Source organism: Oreochromis niloticus, linkage group LG17, assembly GCF_001858045.2.
Source record: "Oreochromis niloticus isolate F11D_XX linkage group LG17, O_niloticus_UMD_NMBU, whole genome shotgun sequence".
Classification (NCBI taxonomy): Eukaryota; Metazoa; Chordata; class Actinopteri; order Cichliformes; family Cichlidae; genus Oreochromis; species Oreochromis niloticus.
In genome coordinates this window covers 22,842,145-22,861,397 of record NC_031981.2, presented here as the reverse complement: position 1 = coordinate 22,861,397, position 19,253 = coordinate 22,842,145, and the positions used below count along the sequence as shown (strand labels likewise).

The 19,253-nt window shown below is 42.4% G+C and overlaps 1 protein-coding gene across 1 annotated transcript in view; it reads left to right on the top strand.

Moving 5' to 3' along the window:
• The window catches only part of eps8a (EGFR pathway substrate 8a, signaling adaptor), a 41,758-nt gene extending 22,505 nt beyond the window's left edge, over window positions 1–19,253 (top strand). The window contains 19 exon segments of the mRNA XM_025899498.1: window positions 1,721–1,788; window positions 1,984–2,145; window positions 2,310–2,459; window positions 2,751–2,833; window positions 2,914–3,050; window positions 3,390–3,460; window positions 3,779–3,905; window positions 4,215–4,303; window positions 4,541–4,615; window positions 5,255–5,403; window positions 5,479–5,662; window positions 5,773–5,903; window positions 6,988–7,099; window positions 7,488–7,628; window positions 10,363–10,557; window positions 10,560–10,620; window positions 10,857–11,040; window positions 11,493–11,625; window positions 16,769–19,253. Of these exon segments, the coding sequence (XP_025755283.1) occupies window positions 1,721–1,788; window positions 1,984–2,145; window positions 2,310–2,459; window positions 2,751–2,833; window positions 2,914–3,050; window positions 3,390–3,460; window positions 3,779–3,905; window positions 4,215–4,303; window positions 4,541–4,615; window positions 5,255–5,403; window positions 5,479–5,662; window positions 5,773–5,903; window positions 6,988–7,099; window positions 7,488–7,628; window positions 10,363–10,557; window positions 10,560–10,620; window positions 10,857–11,040; window positions 11,493–11,625; window positions 16,769–16,879 (2,363 nt within the window). The 3' untranslated portion in view covers window positions 16,880–19,253.

Sequence of the window (19,253 nt, the reverse complement as noted above, 5' to 3'; positions counted from 1 at the left end):
ATTAGATGTTCCCACTAAGATATGAAAACAAGTGTTTGTGTGTTTTTTGTTTGCGTGTGTGTCGTGTTTTGCCTCGTTTGGGCGTTACATGTTTGCAGAATAGATGTTTCTCGTGAAGGATCAGTTATCTTCAGACAGAAGTTTGAAGTCCAAACTCGTGGATACGGCTTGTGTTGTCAAACATCTGTAACGGCACAGATGTTTGATTCATGTGAGCTAGCCCTCGGGTCTTACTGTGAACACATGTGCAGTAGCTCCTGGTCTCTATCTCCTATGACCTTTACCTCAGTGATCATGTGACTGAAGTTCAGACCTCCAGCTTTCATTTTAGGGCTTTAACTGAAGTTTTAGACTCTTCAGCCATTGACGCGGGCCTCCTCAGTTCATCAACTGGAAATCAAAGTTTTTGCTCACCTTGACATTTATCACAGCTGTCCAGTGGGCCTACTGTTGATATCAACTTCAGTTGGAGGCGCTGAGTGTGAGGTAAATGTGGTGCGCTCAGGAGCTGCAGGATTATGGAGCTGCTGTGTGTGTGTGTGTGTGAATGTTCTCACTGCAGGACGATTCCTGCTGAAACTTTCTGTCGTGTCTGAGTCGGGAGGAAGATCTGCAGCATCCAGAGACGGCTGAGCGTTAACCCCGTCAGAGGCTCAGCGTTTATTCTGAGACATGTTTTCAGAGTAGGTAGGATCTGGTTACTCTGGCTGCTCGGGTCTTTCCTGGGATCCAAATTGGCTGCCGTGTCTGAGGGTTGTCAGCGCTGTGTTTGCTCATGTAACCGAGATAAAACAAAGGTTTTGATCACATAGGTCACTTTAACATTTCCTTGGACCAGTGGAGAAATACTGTGTCTAACAGTCTCAGCAAACCCAGTTAGCCCCGCCCCTTAACCTGCAGGAAGTCCACACAGCTGGACTTTAAGGCAAGGCTTTCATCTGATCCCTCCTCCATGTGTGAACGGCAGTTTATTGAAGTGAAGAAGAAGCTCCAGCCTGAGCTCAAGTCGTTCCTCTGTGATGAGAGCTGAAGGAGTCAATGCTGTTTTTGTTTTCTCACAAACACAAGCCGAACGTCCTGGCGCTTGGTGGAGAGGAGGATCATGGGTAATCTATGAACCTGTTACCTGTTGGTGCACATGTGGATGAGGTGTTTTTTTGTTTTGTTTTTTTAAACTGTGAAATGACACATGGACTCTGGCAAGGATGTCACTGTTGGCTGTTGTTCTGCCGCTGATTTGTGAGCAGCTATGTGCAGATGTTTGCCTGTCCTCCTGACGGGTGGAGATAACGGTGACAATATATATGTAGCTCTTATCTGCGGCTCTCAGCAGCCTCTTTGTTCCCGTCACAGCTGATAACATCTGTCACCTCCTTGCTGAGGGGCTCTGAAGCAGCTGATTTACTGACGTCCTCCTGCAAACACCACCTTTAATCCATCACACGTCCAGGTTCACTCTTCTTCTCTGTTTAATTCAGAGCATTGTCATGTGTGGTGCTTTAGTGTCACCTGTAGGTCATTGGAGCAGCATAAAACCATCTTCTCATTACAGTCTCCTCAAACCTTCTCTAAGACCATCCAATCAAAGCTGAATGCTAATTTCCAGCTTCAGTCAGGAAATATGAACACCGTCAGCTTCCTAGTGGGACTTTAGGGAGACATAAACATGATATTCAAAGTCCAGAATAAGATTTTTTTTTTTTTTCGCTCTTTTTAACAGAACAAAGGAAACATTACACCAAAACCAGCATCAACAGCCTGACAGACACGTCGCAGTATCATGTGGAGGTCGGTGCTCACGCCTGCTCCTCTTGCCATGCATTTTATCAAACCCAACGTATTCACCTTTAAGGTTTTCGCACACAAACTGACCAAAAATCACCACTTAAATTATTTAAAACATAAGCTGTTTTGTTTGTGGCTGTGATCGCTTGAATCTCCTGCTGATGTTCAGTTTCCTGCTGTGACTCTAACTCTGTTCAGCACCTGACCACGTTTGTGCTGGACCGCAAAGACGGGATGATCACAGTGGATGACGGCATCAGACGCCTCCGTCTACTCGATGCTAAAGGGAAGGTGTGGACCCAGGAGATGCTGCTGCAGGTGGAGGAGAAGACGGTGAGCCTCATCGACTTAGGAACGAAGGTGAGGCTGAAAACCCAGATTTATTTTTATGGTTTTGGAGGTTTTTTGTTTTGTTTTTTTTTTAATTACAAAAGGAAAAAAAGAACACTGACTCTGTGTGTCCTCTGCTTTAAGCTCAGTGTGTTCTCTGCTCCAACTTTGACTTGTGGGTTTTTCTTCTTCAGAACGAGCTGGAGAACTTCCAGATCGGCTCCATCCAGCACTGCCAGGCCGTGATGAACGCCTGCAGCTACGACTCCATCCTGGCTCTGATCTGCAAAGAGCCAGGTCAGACCAAACCTGATCTCCACCTGTTCCAGTGTGATGAAATCAAGGTAAACAGCCTCTGATTTGGCAAGACGCTAAGCTAGCCCTGAGCCAAAAGTCATGAAACACTTCAAAGTTGACTTTACTGTGTGATGAAGGAGTCTGCTGTGAAACCTGTTTGCTGCTAATAAATGAAAACTTTGATTAAAATTCAGCTTTGATGTAAATGGCAAAGGACCGAGGGCAGAGCCCTGTGGGACTCCAATAATGCCGGCCTGTTCGGACAGAGTTAGATGTCACGTTATCAATGTGTTTCATCCTGATGAACAACTTGAAGATCCGTGTTCTTACTCCGATAGGCGAATCTGATCCAAGCTGACATAGAAAGTGCCATGATGGATGCCAAAGGAAGCAAAGTGAAGAAACGGCCGGAGACCCTGAAGTAAGAGCTGAGACCCTCTGAGGGTTACTAACCCCAGTTTCTCATGCTAGAAGTTGATTGGCTGATCTGTCTGTCTGCAGGATGATTCTGAAGAGTGACGGCATTATCCCCCCTCCCCCTTCCGCTCCTGCCCCCCAGCCACCACCGTCACCTGATCTGGTGGACGTAAAGAGTCGTGCAGCAGCCTGGTCGGCATGGACCAATGAGCAGTATGAGGGTGAGTGATGTCACTTTCTAGAAGCCTGAGTCACCTGCGGTTCAAACCTTCTGGTTGTGAGGGGCAGTCAGTCAGAAGGAATTTGGGTTAAAGTGGGAGGAGTTTAAACGGTTTGTTTTGCAGAGTATTTGGGATTATCTCTGACCAGCTGCTTCAAGCTCACATTTTTTTTTTTTTTTTTTTTGTTTTCTTTTTGATAGTAAAAGCAACAAATACTGAGATACTTTATTTAGTTTTATTACTACGTCCTGTCTCTGTTGGTTTTCAGTCACACTTTAATATTTTCTCATGAGTCAGGTGTTATGTTTTCCTCACGCATGTGCTTTCTCCCTCCTGCAGCAGACGATAGGCGGCTGTCGCAGGACAATGGGCCGGTGGAGATGACAGCAGCTCGCGTAGACCGCGATGTGGTGAGTGTCCCATCTGTGTGTGGGGTTTAAAGGCTGATCTGAGAGCAGCTGGAGGAGCTGAACTTGAATCTGAGGTCGGCCCAGGGTTGTGGCACAATAGAAGACTTAAGCCGATTGAAGAAGGCTGCTTCATTCAAGCGTAATCAAAGTTTGGAAGCTTTGGAGGGCAAATCTGCTTACATAAGGGAGCTGAGAGCGCTGAACGCTGCGCTGTTGTTCAGGTTTAATCATTAAATAACGCATACGGGAAACCTGCAGGCCGCCGTGAAGGTGAATCAAACATTAAAAGATCCTGAGCACAGCTTCTCCTGTTCGCAGCAAATCCTGAACCACATCTTGGACGACATCGAGTTTTTCGTCACCAAACTTCAGAAGGCTGCCGAGGCCTTCGGCGAGCTCTCCAAGAGGAAAAAGAACAAGAAGGGCAAGAAGAAAAGTCCTGGAGGTGAGAAGGCAGCAGAGCCTCACCAATCAAAATATGCAGTAAAACTGCTGATACTACAATACAGTAAACCAGAGTGAGGGATGTGCTGATCAGTGATCAGCTCACTGTCAGCTGTTTCCCATCAGGCTGCTTCAGATTTCTAAATCACTGCATCCCTCAACAATACATTTATTGATTTATTTCCAAACTGTTTTAATAAATTAGTGTGAGTGACAGGAACACCTATCCTTCCTCCCTCCTCTGAGTCATGTGACCTGTGACTGACCTCAGGTAAACAAACTGACCTCTGTCATGTTCTGTGTCCACCAGAGGGCGTCCTGACGCTGCGCTCCAAACCTCCGAGCGAAGACGAGTTTGTCGACTGTCTGCAGAAGTTCAAGCATGCCTTCAACCAGCTGGTACCTCCTCCCTCCTCCTTCTCTTCCTCCTCCTCCCCTTGGTCGTTCTCCTCCTTCCTCCCTCCTCTCACAGTTTATTTGCTGATATAAAACTCACTGTTCATAAATTAATCTTGTGTCCGTGTTTTCTAATGCACAGGTTAAATGTATTGATTATTTATTGTGAGATTGACTGAATAGTTTTGTTGGTGATAAACCTGCTTCTTGCCTCATGAGCTCTCTGTGCTCCGTCTGCAGGGGAAGCTGAAGGACCACATCCAGAACCCGAGCGCCGTGGAGTTGGTCCACTTCCTGTTCACGCCACTAAAGATGGTAAGTCACCGTTAGTGCCTCACACAGCTACTTCCTGTATGCGCTCTGACTTCAGGCACGGAGCTGGAATAAACCCTGAGAACTAAAGAAAGATAGAGGCTCCATCTATCATCCATCCATCCATCCATCCATCCATCAGCTGAGAGGCAGAATCTCTCCTCCCATCAAACCCCTGACATGGAGGAGGAGCAGGAGGGACTCGAGACCAAAGATCAGTGTGACGGCTGGTCCACAAACACCGTCACATATAACAACTGCTGCTCCAACCTTGAATCTCAGGTTCTAAGGGTTTAAAGCAGGGGTCCCCAATCCCAGTCCACGAGGGCCGGTGTCCCTGCAGGTTTTAGATGTGTCCTTGATCCATCACAGCTGATTTAAATGGATAAATTACCTTCTCAACATGTCTTGAAGTTCTCCAGAGGCCTGGTAATGAACTAATCATGTGATTCAGGTGTGTTGACCCAGGGTGATATCTAAAACCTGCAGGGACACCGGCCCTCGTGGACTGGGATTGGGGATCCCTGCTTTAAAATCTCAGTTCCACCCTCAGACCACAGGTGGAGGCTTCAGGTGGAACAACAGAGCAGCTACACCTAAATGTTCAAGTTTTTATTGTCACACCCTCCTCCTCCCGCTCAGGTGATCCAGGCTTCGGGCAGCGTGGATCTGGCCCGTAGCGTTGTTGTTCCTCTGCTGACCAGAGACGCCATAGACTTCCTTCACGCCTCGGGGACGGCGGAGGAGAGACACTTGTGGGTTGCCCTGGGAGACGGATGGACAAAGAGCAGGTCAGACAGGAAGTAACCGATGGATCAGTTGCCTGATTTGATTGGTTGATTGATCAACGTCTTTGTCTCCTAAAGGCTGGAGTGGCCAAAGGACCACTACTTCCCCCCGTGTGTTCTGAAGTTTCGTGATGGTTGGGAGCCACCTGCGTTGCCGGCGATGACCCAGAGTCGTGAGCAGGAGCTCGCTCAGCTTGCCGAAAGCCTCGCCAATGCCAACCTGCAGAGACCGGAGGACCCGAGGCCGTGGGTGACTCAGGAGGTGAGGGGCGGGACGTGAAAGCGGCTCTGAGTGAAGCTTGTCTTTCACTGATGCGGCGCTCACTCGTAGTGTGATTTATTTATTTATATATTTATTTTTTTGTGCTGCAGGTGGCGCTGCAGAGGTTCCCACCTGCTGACGGGTATGCCTTCACCAACACCTCCTACAAACGCATGCAGATCCTGGATCAGGACACGGCCGTGGCTGCTTTCAAACACGCCGCCAGCCGCCATGTAGACCGGTAACTGCAGGTCACATGACGCCCTGGAGAACTGATCCCACCGCTGTGCTTGCTCTGCTTCTACGAAGGCCTGGGAGGGGCAAAGTCATTACAGCAGAATAAAGAAAAATCACACAACAATCAACAATGAGTAGATGAAATGAAAACAAAATTTATGAAAAATTGACTAAAGAAAAGAGGAATTTCAAACATGAGGGAATAAAGAAAACAGTAAATAAAAATTCATTCATAAAAACGCTAAGCGAGCTAACCGCGCTAACATGTTAACGAGCTAACCGCGTTAATGCCACGCAGCACTTGCACAGGGTGATCTGCATTAACTCGCTAACAGAGATTTGGTGCGTTAATGCGGTTATGGCGTTATTGTCATTTTAACGAGATTAACGCTGACAGCACTAAAGAAATACTGAAATATTTCTTTGTTATTAAAATTGCTGACATAAATAATAAAATCATTAAATGCTAGTAATTCTGCTTGTTTAACTACATTTATGTTAAAGGTGAATGAGATCATATACTCCCTTTAGTGTCATTATTTCTGTTCAAATATTTAAAAAAATAAAGTAAATGTTTTGAAATTAATAAATACATTAATAGTGTTAAAAGTGTTTAATTATCAACGTCAGAATGTTTGGTTTATATTGGAATATAAAACAGAGGTGAGGAAATACAATCATTGATCAGTAAACTGAAGTTTAATCAGCTAAAATATTGATGAATGTTCTGTCACTTCCTGTTTGTCCTCCTGCTGCTGATTGGTTTTTGTGTTGCTGGTTTTCTTCTTTGCTCGTTATGATCTTTGTCTCCTTCTGGCTGACACTCCTCTGATCTGTCGGTGGGACATTTCTCCACGGCTGCAGCTGTTTAGTTTGTCATCGAATTTTTACGATGTTCAACAGCGTCATGGCGTCAGATCCAAACCGATCAGACTCTTAAAGTGAGAAGAGGTTTTTGTTTGACCTGATGTTCCTCCTCGGAGTCTGATCTAACTTTGAAGTTCGGTGTTTGGACCTGTGGAGCTGCTGTGCTGCTTCGGGTCCTCTCTCTTTCTCTGACTGAAATCTTCCTTGTTGGTGTGTTTCAGAGGCTTCGACGCCGACGGCAGAGGGCAGCCCAAAATGTTTGCCAAATCGAAGTACGACTTTGTGGCGAGGAACAACACAGAGCTGTCAGTGCTTAAAGACGAGGTGGTCGAGGTAATCGTGTTAGTTTTCTTCTGCTCGTGGTTTATTCCTGGATTCTGAGTAGCTTAGCATGATTCAGAGTTCAGAATAATCCTCATGTAGCTGATACTAGACCTTAGTGTTGCCCCTCCTCTCTGAAAGTGCCTTCCCCTAAAAAACAGGTCTCTTCTGATTGGCTGGAGAAGGTTTTAACAGCTGGTAGGTGGGGCTTCTGTGTCGTAGATGACATCAAAGCGATCCAAGAGTATAAAATACTGAGTGTTCAGAGCTTTAACATGTAGAAACCAACTTCATGTCATATTAAACATGCCCATCTCCATGGGAACAGAAAATATGAAGTGGAAGGAAGTGGGGAGGAGGGGGAGACCGTGTGCAGTAATCCCTGACTCTTGCCTGGCAGGTGCTGGACGACAGGAAGCAGTGGTGGAAGGTTCGTAACGGCTGTTGGGCGACGGGCTACGTGCCAAACAACATCCTGGAGATCACCAAAGCAGTGGACATGACCAGCCGAGGAGAGCCCATCTACAGCCACACCGTCCAGGTAACGCACGCTCACCGCAGCGGCTCACTTCCTGTCCCGTCACAGTCACCTCAATTCATGTTCTGTCTTTATGATCAATCATCAGCTTATGATGCCAAGGAAGGAGTTTGAGTTGTTCAAGGTAGGACGAGTCGGGTGTGTGTTTCTAGCTCGCTGTAGTTTCCAATTCCTACGTTTGATTTGCTGTGATCTTAAAGGGACAGTGTCACGTTTGAGGGAATCAGTTTACCTTTGAATTATGAAATGACTCTCAGCTGAGAGAGAGATAAAAGCTGTTTTTCCTCTCAGTCCTCCTGGTGCAGTCCACAGGACTGCACCAGGAGGACTCAGAGCTCTGTTATATCTCCAAGGACATTTACTTATTGTTCTAATATCTATTATTATTATTATTATTATTATTATTATTATTATTATTATTATTATTATTATTATTATTATTATTATTGTTGTTGTTATTATCATCATAGAAATCTGCCGAATAAACTCGATTCTTTCTTATGTTTAAATTCAGTCTGTACATATAAAAAGTTTTCCATCAATAAATGCAACAGTTTTATATATCAACACTGAAAAACTGTTTTATTAAATACACGTTTAATTTAAAATATCAATTTAATAAAACGATTTTATCACAAACATGATAATTATATACAGTGGTCCCTCGTTTATCGCAGGAGTTGCGTTCTAAAAATAACCCACGATAGGGAAAATCCACGAAGTAGCCAACTTTAGTTTTTTACAATTATAAGGCTGTAAAACCCCTCATTATGCACTTTATACACTTTTCTCAGACAGGCACGAACATTTTCACATTTATCTCTCTTGTTTAAACACTCTCAAAGTTCAAACCTTCGTAGAAAAATAAGTCCAGTATTATAGAATGAAACCAAAGGCACCAATAGGTGCATTTGACGGTGCCAAACGTTTCGTTGACATTGTTGTCTGTTGGGGAGAAAACTTACAAACATACAGTACAGCACTTCAGAGTCACACTGCTAGCGGTTGAAGATTTATGTAAATTTGACAAGCTGAACGCATTCTGTACTGTACAGAAGATACGGTACGGAGGAGAGTGATTGACAATGGTTTACAGCCAATCAGGACGTAGAACATGATGAGTTGGGGGGGGGGGAAACAAATATGCAAAATTGCACAAAAACCCCCTGCAAAATAACAAGGCCGCGAAAGGTGAACTCCGTTATAGCGAGGGACCACTGTATTATTATTATTATTATTATCATTATTATTATTGTTAATATTATTTATAGTATAATATGAAATTTTGCTAATACATTTTAAGTTCTTAACAATTACACTTACATTTATTCAATTTATTTTTACTTATAATCTCATTTTTAGGCTTATTTTTAAGTAGATGGAGGTGTTCCTAATAATTTGCGTATGTAGATGTGGAAAAACAAATGTAAAAGAGTAAATGTGCTGATCTTTAAAGGTGGAATTTCTGTGGCAGTTTAACTGACTGCACAGGTGTGCCTAATATAGCGGCTTCTGAAATCTAAATCTACCTCACATCTGAATCATGTGATCAATAACACGATCAGGATCTTAAATTATGTTACATATTATACAATGTCACAACAACTCTTATTCTGAAAATTAAGCTTTTATTTTAAACCCAAAATAAATAAATAAATCATTTTTATTTTTAAAATGAATACATTTGATTTTTTTTTTTTTTTTTTTTCTTTTTAAATTGTGATGGATTATCTTTAATACTTTATTTCCTGTGGAGGTTTTCAGTGTAAAATGCCAAAACCGACAGAAACTCAGTGACATTTTTCTTCGGTTTATCATGATGCTGCTGTAGATCGCTGAGTAAACACTTACTTTTGGTGCCACTGTTGTCTTAGCAAGGCTAAAATAAAGCTGTGGACTGTCCCTTTAAGAGGTTTTCTAGGATCAGGTCAGTCTTAGTGACCAGTAGTGGCTCCTCACAGACCCTGGGTCAGTTTGCAGTGAGTTACACATGTTGATTCATCGTCTCATCGCCATCATCTGTCTCATTTCTTGCTGGCAGCAATTACTGGGAGAGCTTAACGAGGTAAACTCCACTGAGACTCTGATTGTTGTTGCTGTTTGAAGGGAAGCACTCTGCTCGCCTCCAGCTCTAAACAGACTCCACCGCTTTAGATATTTCAAAGTTCAAAACAGTCTTTCTTCGTTCACAAACGTGTCTCGTCATTAGTCCAGGTCCTTTTTACACCACCTGAAGTTCCAGCAGAGGGTCGAAAAACCTGGAAGTATGAAGAAAATCAATCTGACTGATGAGAAAGTAAAGGCTGTGCTTCAACAGGTTTTAAAAGCTGCTGCAGATACTGGTGGCTTAAAATTACCTGAAGGACTTGACCAATCAGGAATATTCAGCGCTGCAAGCCCCGCCCCCAAAGTTGACCTGATGGCGTGTGAAAATGATTCATCGTGAGCTCAGTTTAAAGTTCCTGAGATAGAAATCCAGTTTATTTTATACAGACAGCTGAAAACGATGTGTGCTGCCCCTCTGTAGGCTTCCAGGAGTCAGCCAATAAGAAGAAAGCAGGCTTTTAGGGAGGAGCTGCAGCTAAGGCGCCGAATAAGATAAATGAGGATTATTTTGAACTGTGAATCATGGAAAGCTGCTCTTGAGGAGTCATGAGTGAAACATGGAGCTGGAGATGAGCAGACCGCTCACCTGTACACTCACCTGTACACTGAAAAACCCACCTGTATCCTGCAGAAACAGACCACAAGGACAGAGTTTGTCCCCAGCAAACCCGTTGCCACGCCGATGCCCCCAGCCCCCGCACCGGTTCCTCCTGCTCCCGCCCCCGCCAGGGTCCCCACGCCACCACTGCCTCCTCCGGCCGCAGAGCCTGCAAAGCTGGGGGCAGCAGCAGCGCAGTCAGCCGACAGAACAGCAACGCGTCCAGCGACATGGGCAGCGTCGCCATGAGGGAGCAAAACAGCCAGAAACCTGCTGTTGCCGCCGCCAGCCGTAAGTCCAGAAACACCCACTGATCCAGCTGTTCAGCCCCAACACCTGTTTTAGACTCTGTTTAAAAACTCTATGAAAAACACAAGCAATCCCAGCCTTTTTAAATGAAGTTCAGGAAATCAAACCGTGATCAGTTTGAATACTTTTAATATTCAGACTGACTGAATAAATGTTTCTACTACCGTCAGAGGCAGGTGACGTGGTACAGGTGACCCTGTTTGTGTTTCCGTCCATAGGCAGGAAGTCGAACATGGAGGAGGTCCAGGACGAGCTGATGCACAGGCTGACGCTCGGTCGCAGCGCCCAGAAGAAATTTCAGGGTCCCGCCCGCAGTGGCAACACGCCGTCGGTCAGCATCACGTACGACTCGACGCCAGAAGAGGTCAAAGCGTGGTTGGAGGCCAAAGGCTTCAGCCCCGTGTAAGTCTCCTGCTTTAACCTGGACTGACCCTCACACGCTCAGCTGATCCTAAAGTTTAAACCTGTGTTTAGAGTAGGAAGGAAACCAGAAAAACACAAACTGGACTCACGTCTGAGAGTCAAGTCTGAATGTGACCAGTCAGGCATTATCCTGACAGTCATGTGACTAAAACGTTTGGATTTACAACCAAGAACAGGAAACGTTCACCTCTGGAAGCTTTAATGACAGTTTTTCAAAGTAAAATAATCCACAGTGTGACTTTCATGTTTCAAAGTGGGTCATATAACTAGTCATCATTTTTAACCATCTCATGATTGTAGTGTGAAACCACAAACAGTAAAAGAAAGATGGACTTATTTGGAGAGGCTATAATGTGTGTGTGTGTGTGTGTGTGTGTGTGTGTGTGTGTGTGTGTGTGTGTGTGTGTGTGTGTGTGTGTGTGTGTGTGCAGCACCATCACCAGCCTCGGCGTGCTAACTGGCGCTCAGCTCTTCTCGCTCAACAAGGAGGAACTGAGGACGGTTTGTCCTGATGACGGCGCCCGAGTCTTCAGTCAGGTCACCGTGCAGAAGGCGGCGCTTGAGGTGGGTGTCGCTGCTCAGACCCGACGTCACCATCAGATTTATTTCTATTCATTATAAGCAGTCTGATTTTAAGTGAGGGAAGCAGAAACGTCAGTAACTACAGGAAAGCAACAGAGACAGGAAGTCAATCTGAGGAAATATGTGAAATATTTCAAAATAAAGGTTTGGTTTGATTAAAGCTGGAATATTTTAGAAATAAAACTACAGTAATCCCACCTCATACTTCAAATCTTCAAGAACAGCAAAAATATTTTAATAAAACACAAACCTATTTGAAAATATATTTTCAGAGTAAAGTTTGTGTATTCAAAGAATGAGGCAGTCATAATGTAGCATATATTCTTATAAAACAGGAAGCATAATTTAAACACTGAAGTTAAAATGGTCTTGGGTTTCATAGTCTTTATATTTCACTAATGAGTTCATAGTTATTTGAACACTAATATTTTACACCCAATATAATGAAAAATTAGCCTGTTCTAATATCCTGAAAATAGTCAAGTTAATAATAATAATAATAATAATGATAATAATAATGATAATAATAATAGTTGTTGTTGTTGTTGTTGTTGTTGTTGTTGTTATTATTTTTTAAATTAATTGATGTATGTATTTTAATTATTAATTTTAATTTCATGTTCAGGATAAAATTTTGAAAAAGAAAAAACAAAACTGACTTTTTTGACTATTTAAAAACTCTGGGTCAATTTTTTTTTTTTTTTTTTTTTTTTTTAAACATCACACCTTTGGATTTTTCACTGGATGTTTTGTGAATTTTTTTTGTGTGTGTGGGTTTTTTTTTGTTTTGTTTTGTTTTGTTTTTTTTTGTTTGTTTGTTTTTTGTTATATCAGCTGTTTTAGTTAATTAATTGAATTAATTAATTAGACTTTACACATTTTATTAAAAGGCTTTTTTTTTTTTTTTTTTTTTAAGGACTAAAGGAGATGAACTGCAAATAGCTTAAGATCGCATTACAATAATAACTGTATTATACATCCATAGTACTTTACAGAAGAGTCAGTCCCATACATCCCATTAATCTAATGGTGGAGCCATAATATTTAAAGAATAAAGTTTGAATATTGAAAAGAATAAAACTGACTAACTACAACTTTAAGTTTCAAATAATCTAACAATGAATTTTGACCTGTTCTCCTGCCTTTACTGAGTTTAGCTTCCTTAGGGACATCCTCATCATGATTATGTTCTTAGATTAAAGGATCATTGACACAAACGTTCTGTATTAGGACGGATTAGTTTTCACAAATGAATCTCTGATGGTGAAATCGTGTTATTGTTCACTTCAGTGTCTGTCAGTGTGGTTTTATTACTGCATTTTATCGGATCGTGTTGTTAGTCGAGGCCAAGCTTCCTGACAGCTGATTGGTTCATCAGACAAACGCGGGAAGCAGGAAACAGAGACAAAACAAAGTTTAAGTATCTGACATATCAGCCCCGATTTAACTAGTTACTGAAGTTAGTGAAAATGAAAGAGGGTTAAGTCACTGAGTTTGACCACCAGAGGGAGCCGACAGGCTGTCGGTGTTAAACGGAACAGACATATGAGGCTCACTGAGGTTTATTATTATTATTATTATCATTATTATTATTATTATTATTATTATTATTATTATTATTATTACTAAAACGTTTCATGCTGGAATACAAATCAGATCACTTCCTGTAATAAAATCTAAACTTCTCTGAAGGGAAATGTAGTATTTGTAGACAACAGCAGCAGTTATGATCCTGATCTTGATGTTGTCAGATAATCTGAGGGGTCAGAGGTTGTAATCTCTGTAATCTGTTTGCTGCCATGTGTTTGTGTCTGGAAGCTGGAGGCCTCTTCACGATCTTTTCTGTCTTTAAGCTTTCTGTCGCCAAACTCTGGCAAGGTCTGGTGTTCTGGTGTCTGTTTCCCACCTGCAGGTTTTCTTCTGAGCCTCCTTTGATCTTCTGATTCTGTTACCACACTCATTAAAGGTATCGTGTTCACGTAAATGCAGCTTCATTCTGTTGGCCAGATTTAAGGAAACTGCACGAGATGGAGGACTGATGGGGTTTTACATTCTGTGGTATTCAACAGGAGGTCCTCCATGACTCATGACAAAATTAAGATACTTACTGGGATTCAAGTCAACCTTTAATTTTATGTCCTCTTTGGGTACCAACATGTTCCAGTGTCTGTTAGTACAAATTTTTTTTTTTTTTTTTTTTTAACTTGATCAGAAGATGTCAGGCTAACGTGAGACTTGTCCATCCTGGTTTGAGGCACATTTTTGAGGGGTCTTAACTGGGACTTGCCTGTCTTACTTTTGGATTGTTGGCCCTTTTTGGGGTTAGGGATCATGGTCAATAAACCACTTTAAGTTCAACAACTTATTATTGAATCAACATTTACCATTATTGTGTCTTGCTCTTCTTCTTGACTTGGCCTCGCTGGTCTTGATGTGGCCATAGGTTTGGGACTGTTGGCGATTTGGACTGGTTTTGAATTTAGATTGTTGAACTCCTGTTTCGCTAAATTAGTGACATGACTTAGGAGCCAAAAAGGCCCAAGATGCTGCAGCAACTGCTGCTTCTTTCGGACTTGTTGTTCTCAACTTGAAAATCCAAAGTATCCCAAGCTTAGGACTAGTTGGTCTTGATGTGGGGGGAACAAGTCTTAAACGAGTCTTAGTGCGTTAGACTTTCTTGAATTTGAATTGTTGATATTGGGGAGTTTTTTATTCTAACAAAACTTTCCCATCAGATCTCTTTACCTGGCCCTTTTGGATTTATAGTCTATAATTAGCCCACAGATGAAGACCAACATTGACCGATTGCACCGGGGGATTTGTTCATATCGACACAGGACTCCAGACTAGTTTCTTTTCTCAGAATTCCTGAATCTGGCCATCAGAACGAGGCTCCAGATGTTTCATGTGTAGCAGCATTTTTAAGGTAGTCAGCATTAGGCTTCCTGCTGTGGCTGTGCACAAAGTCCTCCTTAAACTCCCTGATTGAAGCAGCTCCAGAACAATGCCCTTCCTGTTGACCCTCACCTGTTGCTAACTCACAGCCCCACCCTCCCATAGAAACCTGGATGTTTAGTGATTTTCATCTTCTTTTGGTAAAATGTGTAAACACATTTTCCATGTATGGATCTGGGTTTCAGGACTTTCTCCAACACATCAATTGTTAATTTTAGCTCTGAAACATCCAGATTCAGATCAGCTGCTGAACCCACAATCTAGACATGGACCATGCTGAATGGTTTGAAATACCATCTTAGATAAGTAAAGTGGCGATATACCCATGAAAGCACCTGTAATACTGAAGCGTCTGGTAAGTATAAATTAGCTGTCTGTGCTCCTGGATCAGTTTTTAAAACAGTATTTTAAATAAAGTGACCAAAAAGTTTCAGATGTCAACCAAACATTTGCCTAAAATTGTTCAATCTGCCTGTAAGATCTTCTTCTGCACCTCTGGACCTTTTGCAAGCTCATTAAAGTAAAACTACATGTGGAAAAAAACATTTTAGTTCACTAAATATCAAAATAGATTCTTGAAATAATAACAAAGGGAAATTAGTTTGAACTCATTAAACTAAAGTAAAAATAAAAGTGTCTCCTTTGCTAATTTAGTATAATTCATTAGAGCCGCCCTGATGAGGATGATGATTATTGAGACTCTGGATGTCTACAAGACTGTGAATGAAAAGTTTTTATTCAAATACCAGAACTGAGTTTTTATTTATTATTGTTGGACAATAATGAAAAAGACTAAAATGGCGGGCGGGGGGGGGGGCGAGAAAACTACGGAAAAAATGAAATTAATCATTTCGTGTTTTATTAGTTTTAAAACTCTTCGCTGTCTGATTGCTCGCCTTACCTCATGTAACTGTTGTTACATGAGATGTAAACGTGACATTTGAGCTCTGGAGAAATCACAGGTCACACTCACAACAGGAAACATCTGGAAGAGGTCCAGAGGTGCACATGAGACGACGCTGAAGAGCAAACTGATCAAATTTCAGTCGCATGAGGGTTTGTCCTGTAATTGGCCACTTCGTGTAATCTTTTTGATCACTTCTCGTACCTGAACACTTCGAGCTTCTTTCCACCTGAAGCTGGTTGCACAAATATCGGCCCTTCGGCCTCAAACACTATATTTTCTCCCTGCGGTGAATGAACTGCTCCAGATCACCTCCTCTCTGGGGACACACAGACTCTGTTCTAGCAGGTGTTTGTGCCACCAGTTTCAGAAAATCCCATTACCCAGCATGCTTCCTGACTCCACACCGTAGACACATTCATCCACATGCTCTTTGCAGCTGGCAGCGGCAGTCGCCAAAGGCTTCCCGAGGCTAAGTTTACACCAAACTGCAGCCAGCTGGCGCCGCTAGGCTCTGACCGACAGAAGATTTTCTCCTCGACGTGCCGAAAAAAAATCTTCTAAAGCGACGGCACTGACGCTCAGTAGATTTTACATTTATTGCTTCAAAAGCTCAGAGGTCGAGGGGAGACTTTCGGGGGCGCTCTAACGGGCTGAGGTGGTCCGGGAAAGCAGGAGCTTGTAGTTTGTACAAGGTAACAGACCGATGTAGATAAAAGCTGTGGATGAGTACCAAAATTCAAACTTTGCTTAAGATCAGCTTGAAAAAAAAAAAAGGTTATAATTACATCGTAGTTTCTGACGGTTCAAGTTCTTGGACAATTTTTTTTATCTTTTTTTTTTTAAGAGAAACGATTCATGGAAATGTGTCTTCAAAGTCGCGACGCTTCTGTTGATCTGCTGTACTGTGATTTCTTTTTTTCTTTCATTTCCTCAAATTTACATTTTAATGTCACAAGAGAAAACTTTTTTCTTTTTTTTTCTTTTTTTGTTCTCTTAAATTTCCCTTTAACCTTGAATGGGCACCTGGTTAAAGGGAACACTCTGTTTCAGTAAAGCTCAGCAAAAACAAAGCAAAGTGGTTTTTAGTCCGTGATTATTGGTGGAAAACTAAACTGCAGTGAGGAAGTGCCGGACACGTGAATCGGGCAGGCTGTCTAAATGGGCTCGTCTCACGAGGCGGCGCTCGAGAGTCTCCTGAGATCAAATGTGCGTTTGTGTCCTGATGACTGTTTGTTCATGTCTCTGTTTTGTCTGCGTCTCCAGAAGAGTGCAGGCTCCGAGCTGCAGGAGATCATGAGGAGGCGGCAGGAGAAACTGGCAGCCAGCACCTGTGATTCAGGGGTGGAGTCTTTCGATGAAGGCGGCCCCCACTGAGCTCCACCCAGCTCCTCCCCTTCCTTCCTTCCTCCCTCCCTCTTCCCTCCCTCTGCTGTACCTTTTCCTTTTTTTTTTTTCTTTTTTTTTCAAACCGCAGCCTGCTGCTCTCTCAATCCTCAGGCGGCGGCCGACCGCGCGGAGTTCGTGGAGATCATGCGGCGTAGACAGGAACTCCTCAGCTCGTCTCCATAGAAACAGAAACCGACCGCCCACCTGACCGCCCACACACAATATTCTGCCATGTTTGCCTGGAGTTCACATGAACACTTTGTGGACTTGTTTAGTTGGTGAAAAGCTGTTCGCTCACCGTTTCCAAAGCAAAGCCTCGCAGTATTAACGTCAGCGCCGCGCCCGGTCCTCTCCGCTTTATCACTGCGGTCAGGTCACACATAGGAGCGTTTCATGATGTAATGATGTAAACACACTGCACAGGAAGTGCTGATCCTGTGTTTTTATTTCCAAAGAGGGATTGATCCTGCACACGTGGATTATTCCCTCTGTGCCTGGGTACAGTGAGATCACGGAGAGGCTAAAACTGAGCCTGGTACTTTAGCCATGCCTGACTGGTTGTTACAAAAATGAAATTCACTAAATGAACATTATTCTATCATCTACGCTAACAGACTGATAAATATACATTTAAGAGTTTTTGAGAGAATTATTTGATGGGATTTCATTTTCTCAGATTATATTAAAACTATTTGATAACCAAACAGAAGCAAAATGAAATGCACATAACTTTATAAAAATAACTTATGAAGAACATCTGTCACAGAGTGAGTGATCAGATTTCTTACAAAAAATGATATTTGGTAATCAGCATTTTTGCACATGAATAAAAATGCTGATGTTTTTCAGGCAGAGGTAACAACCAATGAAACAAGCCGAAGCAGCTGAGGTTGTTTGTAATTGCTCAGATCTGAAAGTCTTTCTTTGACTTTGTTCTGAGGGTAAAAACACAAAATGAATGTAGTTGAACTCATCATGCCCCGTCCAAAGCAACAGGTAGCCATCATGTTTCTGTCTCATTGGTCGTCTTACCTGTTCGAGCTGCAGGTGATGTGATGCCAGCGAGTGCTGACTGTATTCAGGTCGAGTAACAAAAGCTTAGATTTGGTGTCCTCCCAGGAGGAGGCTGATAGTAATGGCAGCAGCAGTGACATAAAGCTAGTAAGACGAACAATCTGAAAACTGAAGCGGCGAATTCTCAAACTTTTGATCGAATCACTGCAGACTTTAATGTTTATTCTTTGAACATCCACCATGATGACCATTTAAAAATGTATCTGTATAAGAAGTAACATCAGACTCAACATGAAGGAGCTAAACTTAGGATGACGTGAAGGGTGAGAAGCCCCTGCAGAAAACTGTTTTAACAGAAATCTAATGGGGAAAAAAAATCTGCAAATTGAACTCTGTATATTCTATTGAAAACCTGATGGAAAAGAAACATTTTACCCCTGAAAAATCTGCATTTTTGTTCTTCAGCTCCACAGAGCTGCATTCTGTCTGGATGAGCTCGAGAGCGCCCCCTGTGGCACAGGTAGTTCACAGGTTTAAGTTCACATTTTAAAGGTTACACGCACACATTCACATGGACTTGATTTCGAACTGGATCACAATAATGTCTCATACAATGGAGTCCGGATCTTTCACATTAAGGGTTATAAAGGGTGTAATCTGTTTTCTTAACGGGCTTTTAATGTGAAAAATCTGCCCTTTTTGATCACTCTGAAAATCACCCAACCCAATCAGCGAGGTGACCAGTGTGACTGAAGCGATGATGTGGTCTAACAGTCACGGGTCTGATGGTTTCCGCTGTGACTGGATTGGTTCGTGCTGGTCACGAGCACGCTCAAAGTTATTTGAACACTGGCTATTGTTTGAGAATTTACCGCCAAAAATCAGCAACAGAAGCTGTTCAGATCAGTGAGAAAAAAATAAAGTAAAAACATACAGACTGTTTCTGTTTGTACAAGCAGCCTGAAAACACTGTAAATGAAAGATGTAAACACTCATAGAAAAGGAAATGTAGAGAAATGAGCCTGTACTCACTGTGGCATTGATTGTATTGATTTTGTTTCCACTTATGCACTTAATCTTCTGAAGGAAAGTTTTGTCTTTGTCTGAACTGTAGCACCACATTGTAATAAGAATAATGATTAAAGCAGAGTAGTTTACAGTTTATGAAGAATTGCTTGTTGCTAATGAAAGAACAGTAAAAGTTTATGTAATGTAGTTTTACCCAAACAGATGTATAGAGGCCAATCAGGAGGAAAGGTTAGAGTTCATTTGTACGTGTATAGTTTTTTTTTTCGTGCCTTTTCCATGTAAATCTGCTCATTCTGCAATAAAATATTTACCAAAAGCA